Source organism: Rhopilema esculentum, chromosome 13 (genome assembly GCF_057945365.1).
Source record: "Rhopilema esculentum isolate cy_ngs chromosome 13, ASM5794536v1, whole genome shotgun sequence".
Classification (NCBI taxonomy): domain Eukaryota; kingdom Metazoa; phylum Cnidaria; class Scyphozoa; order Rhizostomeae; family Rhizostomatidae; genus Rhopilema; species Rhopilema esculentum.
In genome coordinates this window covers 415,961-428,994 of record NC_142827.1, presented here as the reverse complement: position 1 = coordinate 428,994, position 13,034 = coordinate 415,961, and the positions used below count along the sequence as shown (strand labels likewise).

The window sequence follows — 13,034 nt, the reverse complement described above, 5'->3', positions numbered from 1 at the left end:
CTGTTATAAGAAAATTTTTCCAGTTCATAAATTTATAATGTATTTTACAGGGGGTATTTTGAAAATGAAAGTTTCCGGAAACTTAAAGGTCGACGGGAGCCTGCTAGCAAATGGCCTCGGTTCAAAGCAACAGAACAGCGGTGGGGCAAGTGGAGGCACCATTTACATTATCACCTCATCGTTTAACGGGCTCGGAAAAGTCTTTGCTGACGGAGGAGATGGACTTGGCAGTGGAAACGGAGGAGGGGGTGGCTGCGTTGCCGTTCATGTTGATAACGAGGCGAAGTTTAAAGGCACTATGCAGTCACGTGGTGGTAATGGAATGATTGTGGGTGGAGCAGGGACCATTTACGTCGAGGATATGAAAACGATGATTCCAAGGTAACATTTTTGAGCATTTGTTCATAATGATATTTGCGAAGTCATTTAAGTTTTAATAAGTAAAAGAGGTTCTGATTGATTCGCATCGTTTTTACCGGTATCATTTTGAACCAAGCAGGGTACGAAACATCAGATGCAGTTCAATATTTGATTAGATAACATATTTGTTAAAAGAAATGAACAGAAATATGTTTTCAATTCTCTTGTTTTATATGTCTTGGTTTTTTCAGGAGGAAACTTACATGCAACAATCCGGAATCGAAATCAGCATATTCAGCGATTACAGAATTTGTCGCAAGGGCTTCTGATCATGTTACTTTTGATCAGCTTGACATTAAAGGTCCGTCGAGACTGCGATTCAGAATGAGGAAGCTAGCAAAAAACAAAATATTTGTTGCAAATCTAATTGGTGATGGTAAAGGAGAGATAGGAGCCTTGAAAAATCAAACTTTGATGATTGAAGTAACGGAAGCAAAGGAGCAATTGATAACTTTAACAGCTAATGTCTTTGTTGATTTCGCAGCATCTTTGGTGTTAGCAACTAACTTGACTATCGATGGATCTTCATTGACAATCAACGGTATTCTTGCTAATGTAAGGACTCTAACTGTCGAATCGAAGTCAAGCATTTTCTTTGGACCACAATCGCAAACTGGTATATTGCAGGGTGAGAGTTACGTTTCCCTTAGTGACCGAGGAGCTCAGCAATTTGGACAAGTTGTTTTAAAGAGCAATTCAAAATATGGAGGCAATGGTCCTTTGAAGTTAAATGTTGGAAAACTGTCAGTAAGAACAGGAGTAATGTTGCATCGGAGTAGCGTTAACTTGCAGGTGGACTGGATCAAAATGGAACGTGGTTCAGTTATTTCTACGAATGGGTTAGGTGCAACGGGGACTGTGTCTAAGGGAGCAGGACTTCTTGCAGGTGGTGGTGGACATGCATCTTCAGGAGGTGGACATAAAGGGGGCACAGCATATGGCTCGTTCATCAAACCGCAGGAGGCTGGATCTCCCGGTGGCAATTCCACCAATGGGATTGCCGGTGGTGAAGGCGGTGGTATAGTAACTGTTATAGCAAATACATTCTTATTTGATGGATCCATAGAATGCAGTGGCAGTGGAGCAGCATTAACGACAAAGGCAGGTGGTGGCAGTGGTGGCAGCATACATATAGATGTGAGTCGTCTATTCAGTGGAGGGGGAAATCTTCTTTCTAATGGTGGTAATGGTGATGGGACTGGAGGCGGTGGGGCTGGTGGCCGTATAGCTGTTCACGTCAAAACTGAGAGTAAATTCCATGGGAAAATTGAATCTTTCGGAGGAAGAAGTGAAAACGTGGCGTCGTTAGGTGGACCTGGAACTGTGTATCTAACTGACATACGAGATAAAAGAGAGTACAGAGTTTTGAAAGTCAGTAACAGAGACACATCAGATAACAAATTTGTTGTACTAAATGATAGTAAAAGTGAATATAGTTTCGATGAATTGCATCTCTTCAAAAGTGCTGCTTTGTCAATGGGAAAAGAAAACCATGCCGCCGTTCTCAGGCTAGCAAGCGTGTTTGGTGACAATTCTGGCTTGATTCATATTCATGCCAGCCAGTACTTGTATTTCAAACATAATTTATACAGAAAAACAGTAGCACGAGTTAACTTTAACCTGAAGCTAGACCATGGTGGCAGTGCTTTCTTGGCAGATAAAACATTTTTTCAGGGTATAGGGAGTATTGCTTTAGAGGTGAATGGGACACTGATAGGAATACAAGACATCATCATAGCTGAAAAACGTTTGGTAAAAATTCACCCGTCGGCTAACACAAAGAGATTTATAAATGGAAAGTACGTCTCGTCTCCGGATGGCAGTTACCACTTTGCAACAATCCAACTTTTTACCGGCAGTGACGTCAGACTTGAAGGTGGTGTAGGTGTAGAGTTTGTCACAAGCTACTTGAGTATGAAGTACTCTTCGAAGATAAGTGCTAAGTTCTTCAAGCTTATTACGTCATCAGTCGATATTGAATCCGGGGCTGAAATTAACTGTGCAGGAACAGTACCAGACAAAAGGCCTTACATCTTATCAAGCCAAGGAGCTGGCCATGGAAGTTATGGTGGAAATGGCTATAGCTTCTTTGCAGCTCCTTATGGGTCATACATTTGGCCAAACAACACAGGATCATTGGGAGGGAGCGGAGCTTTGTTGGGTGGTTTTGGAGGTGGTTTTGTCAGAATAGAGGCCGGTGTAACTGTTATAATAGACGGAACAATAACAGCCGATGGGCAGAATGCGCCTGTTGGCAGTTCAGGAGGTGGAGGAAGTGGTGGCAGTATTTTGATAAAGGCTTATGAAGTCAAGGGAACTGGTGACCTGTCAGTGAAAGGTGGAGCCGGTGATTCGTCAGGCGGCGGTGGAGCGGCTGGTCGTATGGCCATTCACGTTCTCACTAGAAATGAGTTCTCCGGGGAGTATCACGCGACTGGAGGTGTAAGCAGGCGTTCGAACTCTTTTGGTGGGCCAGGAACAGTGTATATATCACAAGTAAAGTATAAACAGCTCCACAGCCAGCTCATAGTAGATAATTCAAGGCGTTTATCAATTTATCCAGTTATCTTGGACGAATTTAATACCACTGAGTATGTTTTTAACGAAACATTGATATTTGGTGGCGCTAAACTCCAAATCCGGCCTGGACCTGGAGTCTTAATAATCCATAGCGTTAAAGGCGATAGAACTGGAGTCCTGTGGTCTCTATCAAACCAAACGTTTTATATCGAGAAAGAACAATACTCTACGTCCGCCCCTGTCAACTTTGTTGTGGGAGAGACTTCAAAATTGGTGTTGCCTTCCGTTGTACGTTTGCTTGGCGAGTTTGGATTAATTTCTCCAGGACCTCAGGCGTCTCTGGTATTACGTGGATTGCTAGATGGTGTGAGGGACATGGTTGTATCGAAAAGCAAAAGGTTTTATTTCATAGGAAAAGCTCACACGTCCTTCACGGAAAACGGTACGTATGTAGTTGAAAAGCCACAAACGTTCAGATTTCCATTGTTTGAGTTACAAGATGGCTCAAAATTCCAGCTTATTAACGTAACATCAATGAAGTGCACCATTGGCAATTTCCATCTGAAATATGGTGTTACACTAGTCGCCGACATCATTGACATAAGTGCTACAAACCTGAAGCTTGAAGATGGCAGCCGTATAACTGCAGCTGGAGCTGACCGCCCGGGACTTGTCGCTGAGCCGGCTTTGCCAAAAGGGTGTGGGGGTGCAGGTGGTAGTCATGCATCAATAGGAGGACTTGGGTTGACATCCTCCCAATTTGTGCCACCACTTGGTAGTATGTACAGGCCTACGTCATTTGGTACTAGAGGATGCCCAGGTAACCGTATTGGAGGTCTTGGGGGAGGCTCTGTTAAGATTTTTGTCACTAATAAGCTGTATGTTAATGGCATCATAACAGCAGATGGGGCAAGCTCATTGTCTGGCTCTAACAGTGGGGGTGGTGCAGGTGGAAGCGTCTTAATAGATGCAGAAACGCTCGAGGGGCATGGAACTGTGAATGTAAATGGAGGAAACGGAGAAGGAGTCAAAGGTGGGGGTGGCTCTGGTGGAAGAGTCGCTGTTAACCTAAAGAAGCAAATACAGTACCTTGGAACGTTCACTGGTTATGGTGGCAAGGCAGGAGATATAACAAAAGACAAAACAGATAAAGGTGGTGGACCAGGGACTATATACATCGCCGATGTAAGAAAAGGATACGATTATAACCAGCTACGAATTGACAACCAGAATAGAGGATGGGGGCACTACGTGACACTGGATGAAAATAGCACAAGTTACGAATTCAGCGAGGTTCATCTTCACAGATCTGCATCGTTACAAATGAATAAAGACTACATTCAACGCAATCTTACAGTTCAGAAAATTATTGGAGACCGGACAGGTCTTATCCATGTACACAAGAATCAATTATTGCGGTGTGAGGTGAAAGACGCAAGAGTGACGATAAGCCGAACGCTGGCAAATTTCAAGCTTGATGCTGGTTCAGAAGCCATTATGCCAACTGTTTTGCACATAGTTGGCTTAGGAGCTGTTGCTTTTGACTGGAATGGAAGACTTACAAATACTTTGTATTTGCACATAGCCCACAAGAGAAAAGTCTTGATTGGCGCCATGTCTCATACTTCGCTGATCGTAAATAAAGAAAGAAAGTATATTGACCGTTTTGGTACGTTCAGGTTTTCCCATTTAGAATTTGGAAGTGGTTCCGTTATTGCTTTCCCGCCGCCGATGGGTGTCACATTTACCGCTGGACTGTTGGTAAGTTTTGTTCATTTGCATTTAATCTTTCAATTATACTCCTCTGTACCATTCAATTGACTATGTTTGAACCTAGTATTATTTGTAATAGTGTAGAACCTAGCTTCGTTGTAATATTTTTTGCTTTGTTTACGTGCTTTGGTTTTCAGTGTTGTTAAGTAAGGAGATGTGTGCAGTTTACTCTAGCAGTTAAAAGATTGTGGTAGATATTTTCATTTACATTATTTGTATTGTGAATTTGAATGTTAGGAGCAAATCAAGCATTTTGTGCTTGGTACTCTTCTTTCAAAAATGTTTTGAAATAAACAGTGTAGTGTAAACGATTTAATACATGTGGTAGAAATAAATTTTGGTAGAAGGAAGAAAACCTGTAAAAGTACGCTTTTTTCTCAGGATCTGAAATACAATTGCTTGTTTACTGCTGAGTACTTCGACGTTGAGGCAACCGAATTCCAGTTAGAGCCGGCAGCGACTCTTGATTGCTCCGGACGTGGATCTGTATATCATTCAAAAGCAAGTGGTGCGAATTCATCAACTGCAGCTGCTGGGGCAGGCCATGGCTCAATCGGTGGTCACTCGATGTCCGGGGCCTCTGGTGGTCAATCATATGGATCAATCTACCGACCTGGCATGTTTGGAGCTAGGGGTGGTTCTGGTCCAGGAGGTATGGGCACGAGAGGTGGTGGGAAAATGCGAATAAGGGTTGGGCATAAGTTTATTTTGGATGGTGTTTTTGCTGCTGATGGAATAAACGTTAAAGGGGCTTCTGGTAAGATTTTGATTTTTTTTATTTGACTTGAAATAATATACATTTTTAGAGCAGGTTTTCATTGTGATCGATGGGCAAGAGACTCTTTGCTGGTATTCAATGTACTGAGGCTCTTACAGTATGCAACCCGCTTAATGAAACAAAGTAACAGTTGTAAAGAATTAGGTTTAATTACAGGTGAAGGTGCGGGTAGTGGTGGAAGTATATGGATAACAACAAATGAACTGGGTGGACATGGAGAGGTACGAGCGAATGGTGGAATGGGCTCTAGCCGCAACAGCCTTGTGTCTGGGAGTGGTGCTGGAGGAAGGATAGCAATACATATCTTGAAGCTGAATCACTACCGAGGTCGTTTGAAGGCCGTAGGTGGAAGCGGGACCGGGACGTCAGCAGGAGGACCTGGCTCCGTGTTCATTGAAACAAAGACCAGGTTCGGATATCACCGCAGGCTAATTATTGATGGTAACAATGCCAAACCGGCCAAGCCATTGCGGGTTTCTGAGCAAAACCCAAGCACGCCGTGGAATTCTACAGAGCTGAACAATGCAACATTTGCATTTGATAGTGTTGAAATTTTGAAGCAGGTAAATGACCATGAAAGTTTTTTTTTTTGGGGGGGGGGGGTCATTTAAATTGCTTAGATGAACGTTTTTTTTAAAGTGGATTTCAACTAAGCCTTATGGAGGAAATCGTTGCTGTTTGATAGGGGTGTGCTCTGAACATAGCGGTTTTACATGCAGTTTGACGTAGAGGTGTATAATACACACTTATTGGTGCAGCAAGGAGAGCGTAACGATTGTTTTGTGAAGTTGAGCTCTCTATCAAGAGCGTTTTTATATTTGACATGATAAATGGCTTTTATAGCAATGAAATTTTATTGCATTTATTAGCAAATAGTATGATTTGTTCAATTAGGCTACTATTTACAATTAGGCTACTACTACCAAATCTTATCCTTGGAAAATGATTTCGATGCATCCAAAACCATTGTCTATTGCAGGTTCATTTACATTAAGCTCAAAAGAACTCTTTTATACCATGAAAAAATATCAATACCAACTTTTTATCGTATCTCACTGATGCATGCCATTGCTACATATTTTAAGCCCTGATTTTTTATGTTGACAGATCTGTTCTAGACTGGTCTGTCAATCACCAGTTTGCAATAGTTTGACCACATTTTTGATTGCAGGCCACTCTGCAGATTAGCAGCGAAATATCTTCCAATCCATCAATCTCAGTTTCAAACCTCGTAAGTGACGGTACCGGGTTGGTCCATGTACAAAAGCACCAAACATTCTTTATCGAATATAATCCACAAATGACAAGACGATCAATATCTAAAGTCAATTACCTGGTTGATTCATTTGCTGTCTTGTATTTTCCAACCGATGTCACAGTGCTTGGTCAGAATATCCCTGCTATAGATTTAAAGGGAACAATTGTAGGCGTTCTTAATCTCACTGTCGCAGAGGGAAAAGTAGTTCACTTGGCTTCATCCGCAAGAATATTGCCTCCTTCTTCAAAAAACCACACAAGAAGTATGATGGAGCAGGGTGGCGTTGATGTTGGGGTCTGGACCCAAGAGGCTAACTCGATGTTAATCTTCACAGAAACTGAAGATTGTCGAATTAACGCAAAAGATTTTATTCTACGCAGCGGTTCGGTAGTTAGAGCTAAGGTACTTTTCTATTTTTAATTGTTATCCCTTAATAATACTCATCCAACGTAACAGTTTTGGGTTTTTACATCATAACTTTACTACTCTTTCGATTCAATACCCACTTCATGCAAAATATCATTTCAGCTGACAATATTATTTCGAAAACCATGTAGTTCAAACAGTTTAATGTAAATTAGCGGTATCACTAATATCGCACGAATTTGTTTGACACTTTTTTGAAATTGATATTTTGATTTATGCATTACAGAATGTTCAGCTGCAGACATCGAATCTTCACTTAGAAACTGGTTCAATTATCAACGTAACAGGCAAGGGCTTTCCGGCACAGTCAGGCCCGGGTCCAGGAAACGAGTCAACAGGAGCATCCCATGGAGGCTATGGAGGAGGATTAGGCGCAGGCCCTGCATATGGCTCATATTATTCTCCAAGAATGCCAGGATCTGGAGGTGGCACTGCTTTTGGTGGCTCAGGAGGAGGAACAATCTTCGTATGTTTTTACAGTCTGTTTTTCCTTAAAAGTGCTATCAAGATTAGATTTAAGGTTTTCTTTATTTCAAGATTTCAAGCATAAATTTATTTGGAAAATTTCATTGATCATTTTTATGATATCTTAATCAATGATTCACGCTGAACAGGTATGATTTTCGGTTAAGTCTTTAGCTTCTTATTATAGTTTACCCAATTACTTAAGCAACCAAACTGGTTCTCAGGATTGTTATTCAAGAACGTCAATAGAAGAGGCTAAGTTGAACTCGTGGTCTATACTTTGCTTCTCTTCTGCAGATGAACATTACGTATTCTTCGCATATTGACGGTATTATTGTGGCTGATGGCAGAAATGCAAGATCAAATAATGCAGGTGGCGGAAGTGGAGGAAGTGTCTTGATTGAAACTGAGAATTTCGCGGGTCACGGTACCATATCTTCCAAAGGAGGCAACGGCATTGGTGTAGGAGGAGGTGGCTCAGGTGGCAGGGTAGCGATCCACATTGCTTGGAGACGAGAATTTCAAGGTTTGTCTTTGCTAATGGTTTCTTTACAAAATAAACATTTTTCACTTCATCTATTCACTTGACCAATTTTCCTATCTTACGTTTTTACAAATATTCACTAATTGAATGTGCTTTACAACTTTCCTAGGGAAATTTGTTGCTGTTGGTGGTTTGGGAAGTCCTGCTGGAGCTGCTGGGACAGTTTACTTTACTGACAATAATATTGGGTTAGATCAAAGACCAAGGATGTCATTAGGGAGTGAAAATAAAACGGAGTGGGGTTATAGCTTTAGAAAACTTTACCTTGATAACTGGAACAGAAACAAAGATGCCATCACAGTTATAATGGAAGGTCGTATGAATTATGAGTTTGAAGAAATTGAAGCGAAAAATCACGTTGTATTACAAATAAATGGAAGCAATGCAACGTTGACAGCCCATAAATTCAAAGGTGACCGTACAGGTTTGTTTCACTTGAAATCAGGACAGATAATTTTTGTAGAAGTTAAAGAAGCAAGGAGAGGCTATACGATCGCTCCGGTCAGTTATAAGTTGGACGCTGGCTCTGCAGCTCATTTTCCATCAAAATTGACTGTTCTGGGTACACGATGTCATCTAAACGGACGCATTGTCGATGTAGATCAGCTGTTTCTTGCAAAAGGAGCCAGTGTCCTCCTAGGGCCAAATGCAACGAGTGCAAAGTTTGAAAATGGGACCTATAAGCTCGTTTCTCAACCTGGAAACCTTAATATTGGAGAAATAGTTATACAGAATAATGCAATAATGGACACAACCAAAATATATACCACAGTGTCATTGGTTATCAATCACCTAAGAATCAAATATCATGGCCTGCTTAAAATGAATAAGGCTATTATCAAGGCTTCAAACATGGAAATAGAAAGCATGGGACACTTAACCATTGTACCTAGTGGTTTTAAAGCGGAACTGGGACCAGGAGCTGGAAGTACCAATACCCGCGTTGGTTCAGGCGCAGGTCATGGTGGCCAAGGCGGAGCAAAGACTGGAACAAATGGTGGAGGAGCAGGATATGGCTACATTTTTTCGCCAAAGGATGTCGGAAGTGGAGGGGGCAACGGTGATGGGATAGGTGGACAAGGCGGGGGATCTTTAGTCTTGGCAATAGGAAAAGACATTTATCTGGATGGGTATCTTTTCTTAAATGGAGGTAATGCTGCAAGAACCAATGCAGGTGGTGGAAGTGGAGGCAGTTTATTGGTTACTTGCTTGAATATATCCGGGCATGGTTATGTTGATATTACTGGTGGGAATGGAACTGGCCTTGGTGGAGGTGGTTCCGGAGGTCGTGTTGGAGTTCATGTTAAGTACAAGTATAAGTATGGTGGAACATTCCGGACAGTCGGAGGAGCTGGAGATACGTATGGCTCATCTGGGACTGTGTACATCGAAGAAACCGGTCGGTCACCTCAATATGCAGATATAAAATACGACCAATCAGAGAATAAAACAGTTTTTCTTGCACTGCATAAGTATTTGTTTGTAAATAACGAGGACCACATAATACCTTGGTCAACTGTTCTTGTTGACCAAGCTCGCAACTATTGGGAATTTGATGAGTTACACTTGATTAGACATTCAAACCTTATTGCAGAGCATCCATTAAGGTCCCCAAATGTGACAATTGTTGTGCATAGATTTCTTGGCGACGGAACCGGTCGCGCTCACGTCAGAGAGAGGCAGTTGTTATACGTTGAAGTTGTTGAATCTATGTCGAATGAAACAACTGTACCATGCAGCTTTCTTGTTGATGTAGGAGGAGAGATTGTGTTCCCTTCTACTGTTTATATCCGTGGGACAAGAAGCAAAATTGATGGAAGGGTGACAGGCATTGAGTACCTATTTATTGCTAGTGGTGGCAGCATCGAGTTTTCGTCAACTTCCCAAACAGCCAAAGTAGAGAACCGGGTTTATTTGTATATATCTGCGCACGGGAATTTTTCTTTTTCTTCAGTACACGTTAAGAGAAACTCGCATCTAATATTCACAAGAGTAAACGATACACTAAAATTGTACACCAGCATGCTGCGAGTTAAATACGAAGGTAAACTGTCAATGAATCACGGGATATTTTACACTTCCTACGCATGGGTTGAAGGTAGGGGCTTGATAACTCTAGACGGTACTGGATTCCCAGGGGAGATTGGCAAAGGCCCAGGAAAAACAGTAGATCTCATTGGAAGTGGGGCTGGATATGGTGGTGAAGGTGGAGGTAAACATCCAGGTCAGGCGTACGGGTCAGTTTACTCGCCTGTTGACTTTGGAAGTGGTGGGGGTCATGGACAGGGTATTGGTGGTTCTGGAGGCGGTTATCTACTTTGGATTGTCAGCAGACACCTAGAAATTAATGGATTAGTGACAGCAAAAGGTATGCAAGGAACGGGTACAAATGCTGGTGGGGGTAGTGGCGGGAGTATATTTATCAAAACTACAAACATGACTGGACACGGAGAGCTGAATGTTGAAGGAGGTGCGGGAACTGGCATGGGCGGATGTGGCGCGGGTGGCAGAATAGCCATTCATTGTCGATGGAGATATACATATGGCGGAAAGATCAAGGATAAAGGTGGGCAATCTAAGTTCAATGGAATAAATCTAGGAGCAGCTGCAGGGACAGGGTATAAAGAAGAGAACTTTAGGCCTCTTGAATATAGAATCAAGAAATATATGAGAAATACTAACGAGACAATGTTACGTGTAGATCATACTTACTTGCATGTTGATAACGAAGGTTATGATGTACCTGGTGCCACCGTGATAATGGAGGAAAACACTGAGGTTTATGAGTTCGATGAACTGGAGCTGACTGGCTATTCACGCTTAGTGGCCTATCATCAACAAAACATGAGTGTCAATGTGACTGTACATAAATTTATCGGGGACAAGACAGGACAGTTTCATATTTTCAATCGGCAAAAGATATTTGTTGAGGTTGTTGAGTCATTAAACAATCTAACAGAGGCTCCTTGCAGTTATCGAATTGATGTTGGCGGAGAGATTTTGTTTCCTGTTGAAGTTCATTTGTATGGCACAAGGACTGTGCTCGAAGGAATGATAACCGGTGTTGAAAAGCTTTTCGTTTCCTTTGGATCCGAAGTTGATATTTATTCGACTGCACAGACCGCATTAAAAGAAAATAGGTATTACGTTTTTGTATCCGACCCAGGAAACATTTCAATAGCTGATGTGACTGTGAAAAAGGGAGGTAATCTAGAATTTCGTAAGATAATTAATGATCTGACACTAAATGTTAACCAACTTTATATTCATTATCAAGGAAGGCTGTACATGAACCATGGGTCGATTTTCAGCACTTACGGTCACCTTTATAGTCAAGGCCTGTTAAGTTTATCTTATACTGGAAAAACAGCGCACCAAGGAATCGGAAGGGGCAAGAATATGATCGTTTCAGGAATTATCATTGGGACTGGAGCAGGCCACGGTGGGGAAGGGGCCTATGCCAATACTGTATCTGGCTCAGGAAAAGCATATGACTCTGTCTACAGGCCGAAGGCGCTTGGTAGTGGAGGAGGAAATGGCACTGGAGTTGGTGGCCCAGGAGGTGGTCGTCTCACATGGTTTGTAAGTCAATGGTTGGAATTGGATGGACAGCTTACAGCCAGAGGCGCTGATGGTCAAAATGGAAATGCTGGTGGTGGCAGTGGAGGAGCTATTCTAATATTCACGACCAACATTACGGGTCATGGTGTCATTGACATAGCTGGTGGGACAGGACATTCTCTTGGGGGCAGTGGCGCTGGTGGTCGAGCCGCAATCCATTGTCGATGGAAGTATAGATTTGGTGGTAAGTTTATTACACGAGGAGGCCAGGGAATAAAAGGTGCGGCTGCAGGGACGGTATACAAGCAAGAGAACCTGAGGGAATTGGATTATAGAATCAAAAAATACCACAGTGGAACAAATAGCAGTTACCTGGCTGTTGACCACACGATGTTATTCGTGAGCAATGAAGGATACAATGTTGACGTTGCCAGTGTTGTCATGGATAAGCAAAAAACAAGTTATGAATTCGATGAAGTAGAGCTGACCGGCTATTCACGTATGATAATTCACCATCTAAACAAAACCAAAGTGGACCTAACGGCGCATCGATTCATTGGCGATCGGACAGGACAGTTACACTTACGTGAAAACCAAATTGTCTACGTAGAATACGTGGAATCGGTAATGAATCGAACTGAGGCGCCCTGTAGCTTCAAAATTGATTATGGTGCTGAGATTGTCCTCCCGTTTGAGTTCCATGTGCATGGTGTCCGCACTGTTATGGATGGAAGAATGACGGGTGTGCATCACTTGTTTTTAGAGCACAGCTCAAGCATCGAATTTTCGGAAACAGCAAGTACGGCTTTGATTGAGAATCGAACGTATACGGACATTTCTGGGATCGGGAATGCATCGATAGCAAATGTCATCGTGAAGAATGGCGGTAACATGAACATTGTCAGGCGGAAGGACGTAATTGTAGGACTTAAAGCAGAGCTCTTCGAAATAAAGTTCAATGGCAAAGTTAGCATAAACCATGCTGTTATATACTCTACGTATGGCGATGTGGAAACGGAGGGAAAGTTGATTTTGGATGGAGCTGCCATTGGCTCAGGTATTTATTAGATAAAGTTTATCTAATAGTAGAGAATAGGCGTAGATGAAGTTTAAATTTGTTTACGACAAGTGTATATCTCAGAAAATGAGTCAGCTTTTGCCAAATATCGATCGAAACAGTCTTCGATTATTTTTTCTAGTTACCGTGTGAAATTTGTCCTTCTATTCTGAAATATAATGTATGTGTTTTTCTGTCTTTGCAAAAAGATAACCATTCGTAGTATTATTAG

General features: G+C 42.0%; 1 protein-coding gene across 1 annotated transcript in view; it reads left to right on the top strand.

Annotated features, from left to right (window-relative positions):
- Positions 1 to 13,034, top strand: part of LOC135691921 (uncharacterized) — a 118,230-nt gene that overhangs the window by 57,746 nt on the left and 47,450 nt on the right. The window contains exons 52-59 of the mRNA XM_065209923.2: positions 51 to 381; positions 612 to 4,701; positions 5,095 to 5,470; positions 5,648 to 6,054; positions 6,663 to 7,151; positions 7,402 to 7,641; positions 7,938 to 8,166; positions 8,294 to 12,802. Of these exons, the coding sequence (XP_065065995.2) occupies positions 51 to 381; positions 612 to 4,701; positions 5,095 to 5,470; positions 5,648 to 6,054; positions 6,663 to 7,151; positions 7,402 to 7,641; positions 7,938 to 8,166; positions 8,294 to 12,802 (10,671 nt within the window). The remainder of the gene's footprint in view (positions 1 to 50; positions 382 to 611; positions 4,702 to 5,094; positions 5,471 to 5,647; positions 6,055 to 6,662; positions 7,152 to 7,401; positions 7,642 to 7,937; positions 8,167 to 8,293; positions 12,803 to 13,034) is intronic.